The sequence below is a fragment of the Ostrinia furnacalis genome, unplaced genomic scaffold (genome assembly GCF_004193835.3).
Source record: "Ostrinia furnacalis isolate ACB-3 unplaced genomic scaffold, ASM419383v2 OfSCF0786, whole genome shotgun sequence".
In the NCBI taxonomy this organism is placed as follows: Eukaryota; Metazoa; Arthropoda; class Insecta; order Lepidoptera; family Crambidae; genus Ostrinia; species Ostrinia furnacalis.
The window spans coordinates 150970-162875 of NW_021131025.1; the positions used below are offsets into that span (position 1 = coordinate 150970).

General features: G+C 40.9%; 1 protein-coding gene across 1 annotated transcript; it reads right to left on the bottom strand.

Annotated features, from left to right (window-relative positions):
- Positions 1-207: 207 nt before the first annotated feature.
- Positions 208-11856, bottom strand: LOC114350148 (uncharacterized). Its single transcript, XM_028300813.1, has 6 exons — positions 11032-11856; positions 10122-10588; positions 9469-9693; positions 8274-8464; positions 1943-2021; positions 208-737 (listed from the first exon to the last, which is right to left on the bottom strand). The coding sequence occupies exons 1-6, from the start codon at positions 11045-11047 to the stop codon at positions 615-617; spliced, it is 1101 nt and encodes a 366-aa protein (XP_028156614.1). The 5' UTR covers positions 11048-11856; the 3' UTR covers positions 208-614.
- Positions 11857-11906: the final 50 nt, after the last annotated feature.

Here is an 11906-nt window from a genome sequence, read left to right on the forward strand (position 1 = left end):
CAACAGTACTAAAAATTTAAAATAGAACAAGTTGGGCTCCTCAATGGACCTTATGGACATAACCGTACCTAATATAATATCTCCCTATACCCGCCTTACGGCCTTAATACGACGCTGCTAAAACCATTATTACGTGCTCTATGGCTGAACCGATATTGATAGAGGAAAAACGTCAAGTGAAAGAATTATTAAAATAAACACTTTAAATTCATTCGATTTATTTATTAACAAAAACGCGATAATTCTTATATTCGACTGTACAATAGAAAAAATATTCAGCTTACTTCTAGCTTGCCTTACTTTCCTAGATGCCTAGTGCATAGGCATACACAAAACATTAGAGGTAGGTAATTGTTAATTAAAACTGAAAAAAATATGATGAGCAGGCACGGATTCAGGCACTTGCATCATTTATCATGGTCCACATTTTCTTTATAATCTGACACGATGCGTAAGAAGCGGAACCATACTACAAACTTATGCCTGTTTTCACCATCAATCCCTATTCTTTAAGTGACCCCTATGGTAACACATAACAGGCATTTTGTTTTCATAGGGGTCACTTAAAAATTGGGGATTGATGGTGAAGACGGGCATAAGTGTAAGAAAACCTCCTATATTGGGAGGATTGCTTCCTCTTGCTCCTTCTCCCTCTGGCGCACAGCAACGGCCGTCTCCACGAGCAGGTACAAGCATTTGAATTGCTCCTGCTCCCTATCAGAGTGCCCCGGCATCACCTGCGCGATAAATTATATGCATTACAATTTATTTAATAATAAATACTAAACTTTAGTTACAAATTGGTTCACTGAAGTGAACATAGCAACAGATTTTTTGTGTTTAGACCTACAGTTAACCTAAGGAACCTATCAGGTGATGCCGGTATTAAAACACCTACAATTCAAGTCTACTAACTATAAAACTACAATTGAAATAACCAGTTTTTATTAACTATTTATTTGTACATAACAATAAGGAACTAAATACCTATTATAACAATTCATTCTCTCTTACAGAGCTAACGAATAAATGAAAACGATTGTTAAGAAAACTGAAAGTGTTTTAACACCGACGTCGCCTATAAACAAGGAACCCATTATAAACTTTGGTCGATTTTGACTAAACTAAACAAACGCATGACACAGGCATGAAACGCATTTAAAACTAAATTCTAGTTATTCGCTTACTTTTACTAGGACTTTATCAATATCAAGGCAACCGTTCGTTCACGAGCTTATGATAAATTTCTAAAATTCAGTGACACCAGACTTAAAATCGCCCCACACTGCAGTCCTTAGTCCAACCCTGTCTTCTTTTTTTTTCAATATCCGAACGCCACTATTCCATCCAGCTTGTGTGGACAGTCGAGTTTTCTGGGCGTTCCTTTTGTCTTGGTAGCATCATGTATGTCTAGTGACGGCGTGATGGTAGGGCCAGTTGGTACCATAGCCGTCACTCGGAGTGGTGCGTGTAGGTGTGGCACCAGACATCAGTTGCAGCCACCTCGAGCTCGAGGCCCCACACTGCAGTCCTTAGTCCGCCCCTGTCTTCTTTGTTTTCAATATTCGAACGCCACTATTCCATCCAGCTTGTGTGGACAGTCGAGTTTTCTGGTCCTTTTGTTGTCTTGGTAGCATCATGGAAGTCAAGTGACGGCGTGATGGTAGGGCCAGTTGGTACGGCGTGATGGTAGGGCCAGTTGGTACGGCGTCATGGTAGGGCCAGTTGGTACGGCGTCATGGTACGGCCAGTTGGTACGGCGTCATGGTAGGGCCAGTTGGTACGGCGTCATGGTAGGGCCAGTTGGTACGGCGTCATGGTAGGGCCAGTTGGTGCCGCGCGGTCACTCGGAGCGGTGCGTGTAGGTGTGGCACCAGACGTCGGTGGCAGCCACCTCGAGCTCGAGGGCCACGGGGGGCGCGGGCGCGGGCGGGGGGCTCACCTGCATGCGGCGCGGACGCGGCGGCGGGGCCCACTCAGTCGGCGCCTCCGTCGTCGAAACTGTAACCACCGCCGCTGTTCTAAGGGAATGTGTGCCTCGGATTAGTTTCACGTCCCCGGGGCCCCGTTGTTGCCGCGAGCGGCTTCAAAAGCAACAACGACGGTCAGGGTTCGAAACGAGGGTGATAATAACAGATGGATAATAATTATCGGTTGATAATAACAAAAAAATGCGCTCGTGAAAATAACCTGTATTCGAAGTTTTCGAACATGTATTTTCCGCATTTTCGTCTAATTGTGGACGTTAATCAACATAGGACATAGATAGTTATAAAACCTATATATTTAGCTCCAAAATGATCACTAGTTAATTAGCGTCAAAATATTTATCTATTTTCCACGCATTATGCGACTAGTGATGGATGACTTGACAACAATCAGCAACCAAAAACATAAAGTAACATTTCTTATAAAACAATATACAACAGTATTATAACTGTTGATAATTATCCGATAATTATCATGAAGCGTAATTATCTTGATAATTTCGAACCCTGATGACGGTTTATGTTTGAATGGCAACTTTGGATAAACGGGGCCCTAGTGTGTAACGTCAACATCTAACCCTGTCTTCTGAATGAATAATTTCAAAAATAATAATTGCGAAGTTCCAAGTCACTGATGGCGATTGAAACTAAAAAGCTATGGTGTAAGGTGTTGAAGTTAGACAATGAAGGGCTTATAAAATTGCAACTAAAGCTGTATTACTTTGGGAAGCATAGATCAAATACAAGAGATCAGCGATCGTATCAAATTTGTTTTACTAGATAATGCTGCGTTTGTGTCACTGGGCTGGCACATAATGCCTGGGCTCTAAAGCTTCAACCACACCAATCCGTGCAGATCGCCATCGCCGGCGCGATCATAGGCCAATGAATACACAACAAATTAATGAATAAAATAAAATCGCCGGCGATGGCGATCTGCACACGTTGGTGTGGTTGAAGCATTAGGGTTTCCGCTAAAACTCGTGCGGTCACCCCACACGCGGTTCAATATCGAAAATTGGTTTTGTTTTAGCGGAGGCCCTAAAAGTTGAATATGCTGGCGGTCTTTCGACACAATCACTATAGCCTGACCAGGAACATAAAAACCCTCGCCATGTTGCGGAAATCTAATGGTACCTACTAATTTCTTTTAATGGCAACAATAACTAAAAACTTCATTGACATGTCACCTTGCATGTCAGTCTATTGCTGTCAAAGTGTAAACAAACTTTATTTTAAATGTGCGCAATTGATTTTGTGAATTAAATTGCTAAAATCTTTTTATATTTGTGAAAGAAAAGTGGTTCACAATGTGTTNTTTTGAACATGCCGATCTCCCGACTATTAATATGAACACTACAAGACTTGCTACTACTACAAGCTACAAAGCACAGACCCTCTAGAAGCGGGATGGAAGTCCCTGTCGTCAGGCGCGTAGCGGATGACGGACTGCCACACGGAGGGGTCGTACTTGACCTCCTCTTCGCTGATGGCGCTGGAGTATCCCTCCTCGGGCTCGGCCAGCTCGTCGCCGCTGCGGTACACGAGCAAACCGTCGCCGTACTCGTTGCGGACTCCCGGCTCGTTCTGGAAGGAATTACAGAAACTAAACTAATCACCTCCCTTGGACTAGTGGTACTTTTTGTCTTTTCGAAAAAAGAGCCCGTTCACGGACCCGGGGTTTATGTATTATGATAGCGAGTATAAACACAGAAAATTAAATATTACAGGGTGTCCCAAAAAGTAGTGTCAAGCCGAAGCCCAGAGGTAGAGCATCACTAGGGCTATCCGAATCACCCCCATGTATGTACCGCGATTTTTGATAGTTTTCGAGTTATGATTTTTTTAAATTTCTGAGCTTAGGCACTTTTTGGTCACTGTGGCGCGAATAGATGAAGTACATGCCTGATTTTTTTATTATTATTAGATGAATACAAGGCCAGCTGATTCAGAAGTATTTACATCCATAACACGTGTAAACCAAAAAATCCTATATTAAAAAAAAATCAAAACTCGAAAACTGACAAAAATCGCGGTGATTCCGGCAGCCCTATAGTGATGCTTTAACTCTGGGCTTCGATTTGACACTACTTTTTGGGACACCCTGTATAAAGTAATGCTTAGGAAGACGTTGTTTGTAGCTTTTAGAACAAAGCTAAAACAGTTTTTAAAGACACAACCCATCAATCAAGGCTACTTACTGTATTTATGATCAGTTGGTCCCTTGAATACGGCTCTGTGACTTATTAGTAGATAAGACAGTGGCGCCAACTGGTGAGCGCAGAAGCAGTTGGAGGAATATCGTATTTACACTCACTATAGTCTATCCAATATAGCTTGATTAGAATGACAGCTGCCATCAAAAGTAACGACATAACTTTGTAGTAGCGATCAATGAGAGCTNTTGATTTTGTGAATTAAATTGCTAAAATCTTTTTATATTTGTGAAAGAAAAGTGGTTCACAATGTGTTAAAGTATTTGTCGAAGAGAAATACCAAGGGTTCGGACAATATTTTCATTGAATAATGTTTTCAACAAAGGTTGTCAAATTGACTGACATGTTTATCGTATGGTACAGTCCACTATGAAAATTAGCTGTGGTTTTTTTTTTTTTTTTTTATATCCACAACGAGGAAGCTCTTCAAGGAGGAGGTTTGTTTCAACTACCTATTTTAAAGTTTTTTGTCACTTTCTAAGTGTTGAATTTTATGGAATTGGGAAAGAAGTACCGAGTTTGAAGCGTTCATGAGCAGACATTGCAGTTNAACGACGGTCAGGGTTCGAAACGAGGGTGATAATAACAGATGGATAATAATTATCGGTTGATAATAACAAAAAAATGCGCTCGTGAAAATAACCTGTATTCGAAGTTTTCGAACATGTATTTTCCGCATTTTCGTCTAATTGTGGACGTTAATCAACATAGGACATAGATAGTTATAAAACCTATATATTTAGCTCCAAAATGATCACTAGTTAATTAGCGTCAAAATATTTATCTATTTTCCACGCATTATGCGACTAGTGATGGATGACTTGACAACAATCAGCAACCAAAAACATAAAGTAACATTTCTTATAAAACAATATACAACAGTATTATAACTGTTGATAATTATCCGATAATTATCATGAAGCGTAATTATCTTGATAATTTCGAACCCTGATGACGGTTTATGTTTGAATGGCAACTTTGGATAAACGGGGCCCTAGTGTGTAACGTCAACATCTAACCCTGTCTTCTGAATGAATAATTTCAAAAATAATAATTGCGAAGTTCCAAGTCACTGATGGCGATTGAAACTAAAAAGCTATGGTGTAAGGTGTTGAAGTTAGACAATGAAGGGCTTATAAAATTGCAACTAAAGCTGTATTACTTTGGGAAGCATAGATCAAATACAAGAGATCAGCGATCGTATCAAATTTGTTTTACTAGATAATGCTGCGTTTGTGTCACTGGGCTGGCACATAATGCCTGGGCTCTAAAGCTTCAACCACACCAATCCGTGCAGATCGCCATCGCCGGCGCGATCATAGGCCAATGAATACACAACAAATTAATGAATAAAATAAAATCGCCGGCGATGGCGATCTGCACACGTTGGTGTGGTTGAAGCATTAGGGTTTCCGCTAAAACTCGTGCGGTCACCCCACACGCGGTTCAATATCGAAAATTGGTTTTGTTTTAGCGGAGGCCCTAAAAGTTGAATATGCTGGCGGTCTTTCGACACAATCACTATAGCCTGACCAGGAACATAAAAACCCTCGCCATGTTGCGGAAATCTAATGGTACCTACTAATTTCTTTTAATGGCAACAATAACTAAAAACTTCATTGACATGTCACCTTGCATGTCAGTCTATTGCTGTCAAAGTGTAAACAAACTTTATTTTAAATGTGCGCAATTGATTTTGTGAATTAAATTGCTAAAATCTTTTTATATTTGTGAAAGAAAAGTGGTTCACAATGTGTTAAAGTATTTGTCGAAGAGAAATACCAAGGGTTCGGACAATATTTTCATTGAATAATGTTTTCAACAAAGGTTGTCAAATTGACTGACATGTTTATCGTATGGTACAGTCCACTATGAAAATTAGCTGTGGTTTTTTTTTTTTTTTTTTATATCCACAACGAGGAAGCTCTTCAAGGAGGAGGTTTGTTTCAACTACCTATTTTAAAGTTTTTTGTCACNGACGGTCAGGGTTCGAAACGAGGGTGATAATAACAGATGGATAATTATCGGTTGTTAATAAAAAAAATGCGCTCGTGAAAATGAACTGTATTCGAAGTATTCGAACATGTATTTTCCGCATTTTCGTCTAGTGGTGGACGTTAATCAACATAGGACATAGATAGTTATAAAACCTATCTATTTAGCTCCAAAATGATCACTAATAGTTACTTAGCGTCAAAATATTTATCTATTTTCCACGCATTATGCGACTAGTGATGGATAACTTGACAACAATCAGCAACCAAAAACATAAAGTAACATTTCTTATAAAACAATATACAACAGTATAACTGTTGATAATTATCCGATAATTATCATGAAGCGTAATTATCTTGATAATTTCGAACCCTGATGACGGTTTATGTTTGAATGGCAACTATGGATAAACGGGGCCCTAGTGTGTAACGTCAACATCTAAAGCCCGGTCTGTGAGCACGTAGAATTTTGTCCTATGACCCCAAGCTACCCATCCTTGTCGCTCGCGCGTAATGATATTGCTGTCGCGATTGTGCGACGGGCGCTCGCAGTGAGTGTGCGAGCGCGACAGCGACATAATTACGCACGAGCGATAAGGACGGATAGCTTGGGGTCATTGGACAAATTCTACGTGATCGCAGACCATACTATAACCCATGTCCTCTGAATGAATAATTTCATAAATAATAATTGCGAATTTCCAACAGTCACTGATGGCGATCGAAACTAAAAAGCTATGGCGTAAGGTGTTGAAGTTAGACAATGAAGGGCTTATAAAATTGCAACTAAAGTTGTATTACTTTGGGGAGCATAGATCAAATACAAGAGATCAGCGATCGTATCAAATTTGTTTTTCTAGTTATTGCTGCATTTGTGTTACTGGGCTGGCACAAAATGCCTGGGCTCTAAAGCTTTAACCACACCAATGTGTGCAGATCGCCATCGCCGGCGCGATCATAGGCCAATGAATACATAATAACAAATGAATAAAATAAAATCGCCGGCGATGGTGATCTGCCCACGTTGGGTGTGGTGGAAGCATTAGGGTTTCCGCTAAAACTCACACGGTCGCTTACACTTCAATATCGAAAATTGGTTAAGTTTTAGCGGAGGCCCTAAAATGGCAATGCCAGATTTTGTATGGAAGGTGGCGTCTTTTTTTTTTCGCGCGGCCCTCGACCAAACTTTGTTTTTTGATTTCAAAATAGTGTTTTAAACCAAACTTACTATGGCATGTATACCTCTAAACTCAGTCTAAACTGAGTTACGAGCATTAGAAGTTTAATTATTTTCATACTAGATTTGCTTTTTGCGCGCAAGTTTTGTAAGAAATTGCAACAAAATATTGCGCTATTTTTTATTGCGCTGATTCTGCTGGATACTGATGTCTGGAGCCTTTAATGGATGGTATTGTTTGTTTACACATAAAATGACATTATTTTGTTGCAATTTCTTACAAAACTTGCGCCCAAACAGCAAATCTAGTATGAAAATCATCAAACTTCTGATGCTCGTAACTCAGTTCAGACTGAGTTTAGAGGTATACATGTCATACTAAGTTTGGTTTATTACACTATTTTGTAATCAAAAAACAAGGTTTGGTCGATGGCCGCGCGAAAAAAAAAAGACGCCAATTTCCGGCATGTGGTTTGTTTCAACTACCTATTTTAAAGTTTTTTGTCACTTTCTAAGTGTTGAATTTTATGGAATTGGGAAAGAAGTACCGAGTTTGAAGCGTTCATGAGCAGACATTGCAGTTGAATATTCAAGTTCTGAATTTGATTATTGATGAATAATAAAATAAATCCTACTAGCTCGATTGATGGTTTCATTTAATTTATTTAAACCAGGTTACCTATAATAATATGTTTTCGTTAATTTATGAAAATATTAAATTAGCCCGTAATCCTGAATCCTGATACATAAAGTTAGCCTATTAATTTAACACAGGTACGACTGTACTCAGTGTTGCACTATCAAATGCAATTGATGCGCCTCTATGCCAGGGTTTTTATGTTCCTGGTCAGGCTATACAAGATTAGCAACTACAGTTTACAAGCTACAAAGCACAGACCCTCTAGAAGCGGGATGGAAGTCCCTGTCATCAGGCGCGTAGCGGATGACGGACTGCCACACGGAGGGGTCGTACTTGACCTCCTCTTCGCTGATGGCGCTGGAGTAGCCCTCCTCAGGTTCGGCCAGCTCGTCGCCGCTGCGGTACACGAGCAAACCGTCGCCGTACTCGTTGCGGACTCCCGGCTCGTTCTGGAAGGAATGATCGAAACTTAGGAACAGTCAACGTAAACACTGTGGTATCTTACGTAGTTGCCATAAGGGCGACTTTGCAACGAAAATGTATATTCTGATGTGCTGTCATCTGTACCATCAAATCAGCCCCAACTAACGGCTATGTTGCTGTCGCGCTCGCACACTCACTGCGGGCGCGCGTCGCCCAGTCGCGACAGCAATATAATAACGCGCGAGCGATAAGGATGGGTAGCTTGGGGTTATTGGACAAAATTCTATGTGCTCACGGACCAGGCTTTAGACAAGTGGATGTCCACTTGTATTATTATGGCGACTACAAACACACAATTATAAACTAAGCCAAGAAAAACTTTATTCAGCATAAAAAAAAACAACAAACAAAAGATATAATTATGTAGTACAACATACATCATTTCTTAAAAATAAACTATGATGAACAGGCGCCCGCTCAGCTAAAATTGCGACATGACACAAACGTCATGTCGAGAAGCTGATTTCGAGCGGAAACCAACGCGTTTCGAACGAACAAACTAAAGCTTGGGTGATGTTTTTGTCCTTCCATAGACAATATAGGATTTCAAAACTAAAATAGTGTAGAAGACACTACCCATCAATGGCATCAATGAGAGCCCTCACCGTATTTGTGATCCTCAGTAGGCCCCTAGAATACGGCCCTGTGACTTACTTGTACTATTGGATAAGACAGTGGCGCCAACTGGTGAGCACAGAAGCAGTTGGAGGAATATCGTATTTACACTCACTAGATGACGCCACTGTCAATAAGGTTTTGCTACTCGCATGGTTTTGACAAACTTAAATTTTTCTCATCACTACATACCCTTATTTGTTTCATAATTGCAACTTATTTGCAATAGTGTCTAGACAAAACTTAAGAGGATTTAAGACACTATTTAAATCAAAGATGTAATGGCTAAATAATGTAATAAGTAATAAATAAATAAATAATAAATAAATAAATTTTAAAAATAAATGCAACCAACCTCGACTACAACTCCATCCCAGGACGTGACAGTCACGCTGGCCCCCGGCCCCAGGGCCATACCCGAGGTCGAGGCCCCCGGCAGCCCCACCATGGGCCCCACGCCGATGGCCCCCGGCTGCTTGCGGCCGCGCCGCGAGATCGTGTAGTGCAGGGGGTCGTGCCCCTCCCGCCGGATCATCTCGGGCAGAATGCGGCGGCGCGCGTTTATGAACCAGTTGCACACCTGAAATGAGATAGGAAGCTTTTTAGATGGGAAAATATCAATTAGACAGAGCCTTTCGTGAAAAACTAATAATTTGGAATGAATGATCTCTCTCTCACTCGGCTCTTTCGACTATTCCCCGTTGACAATCCCCGTCAACGCCAATTAGAGCTTTTAAATGGGGAATAATGAACTATAAAGTTCATTAATCCCCGTTATATTAGGATTTTATTTTGAACGTAATGGGGAATAATGAACTAAGAAGGTCAATTGGCGTTAACGGGGAATAGTGGAATAAGCCTCTCACTAGCTCAATGACCAAAAAGTGACTGAAAGAAAGTTCGTTAACACAATATTATCGATAAGTACTTTAGTTCTTTTAATTGCGCTGTATAATCTACTAAGCTGAAAGCTGGGAGGATACGATGGATGAGTGTTTTTCAACTTACCTGCAAAACAGTCAGATTGGCTTCTTGGCTGAGAGCGAGTTTCTCAGCATCGCTAGGGTACGCGTTGTACCGATGATCGTAGAGCCAGCGCTTGAGGATCTTCACAGAGTGTTTGGGCAGGTTCCCGCGGCGTTTGCGCACCGAGCCCGCTAGAATAGCCTGCGGGGGCGGCGGGTGGCGCGGATGCATCATGGCTGGATGACCCGGGTGGCCGGGATGGCCTGGGTGACCCGGGTGGCCCGGATGGCCTGGATGACCCGGGTGGCCCGGATGGCCTGGATGACCCGGGTGGCCCGGATGGCCTGGATGACCCGGGTGGCCCGGATGGCCTGGATGACCTGGGTGACCGGGGAGGGTATGGGGGTGCGGGAGGGGATGCTGCTGCGGATGGCGCATGGGGTCGGACTCCCAGTCGTTGCCGCTTTCGTTCTCGTCCGTCGATGATGTCGACGGGAATCGATCGCGCGCTGTTATGACAGTAGAAACGATAAGGTACATTTAAATAAAGCGTATCAATTTATAGATTTTGCAAAGTAAGGATTAGGTAGACTCTATCTGAGACGGGGGTCTTAGCACTTGGTTGATATGGCGAGTTCTATGCTAACGACCGGATAAGTTAGTCGAAGATAAAATAACATAGATTTTTATAGTTAAAATGTAGGTAGGCTTACTTCAATGAGGTAGGCTACGAATTGCGGAGGTATCCAAGTGAAAAGCTATTTGATAAGAGAATAAGTAGCTATAAGATCCTAAACAATAGCCCTATTGCTGCGCAAATACGCAGCTGTGGTAAGTTGTGGACTTCTACTTTTCCAACGTGCATCTAGGTAGGTACCTAATGGTAACTGAAATTAGGGGCGTTCTTTACGGAAATGGATGGTGTTAGTAAGGAGAAGATAGATATACTTACGCAGTTTGATCTTCATAACTTTGATCACGGATCTACGCAGCGTGGCGAATTTACTCAGAGTAGCTGAAGTTTAATTCCCGCGCACTCGCTTTTGACATGGGCTGCCAATAATAGCAGTCGTCAATGCAATTTGATAAATGACATAACTAAACCAAAGGGTAGAAATTACGCAAACCAACATTGAATTCAAGAGAAAGATGATGAATCTAGGGCGTCGTTTTTTAAAATGAACCGCCCTTGTTCTAAAAATCGATACGCTTTTGCGACAATTGACAACGACGTATGTCATTTGTTACGATGATTGAATTTTTGAAATTTTAAAAAAATGCGCAAGTGGCCAGCAACAATTTCAAATGAGGTATTAACCTCCCATGCTTTTTATTCAAGTTGATGAATCTGATGATGATTCATTGAATATTTACAGGTACAAACCACACAATAACACTTTTTAAGAGATTGAAATACATAGTAGGTACTAAAGAATATATTTTTTACATTCCGTAACGTAATACATCAATAAATAATAACATTATCACTTTAAATAATAACCAAGAATACAGCGAGTTATAATACAGTTAAAAGTAGGTATGTAAAATTACAATAAACAAAAAAGGTCTAATTTAACAGTCGCATGTGAATTATTACAAAGTTGTAAGTATCAGAACTTTTAGGTACATAATGCAAATGTTGTTTATTAAATGTGATGCAAGTCGAGAGAGAATATAGGGGGCGCTGTCGGTGCTAAGACTTAAAAATGCGTTAAAATATAAAAGTATAGGTGTACCAGAATCTCATGGCAAATAAAAATATTGGAAAAGTGTGTTTTTCATATGGCAATTGTGTTTTGATGTTTTGCTGTGCCCTTGCAGGGCGTC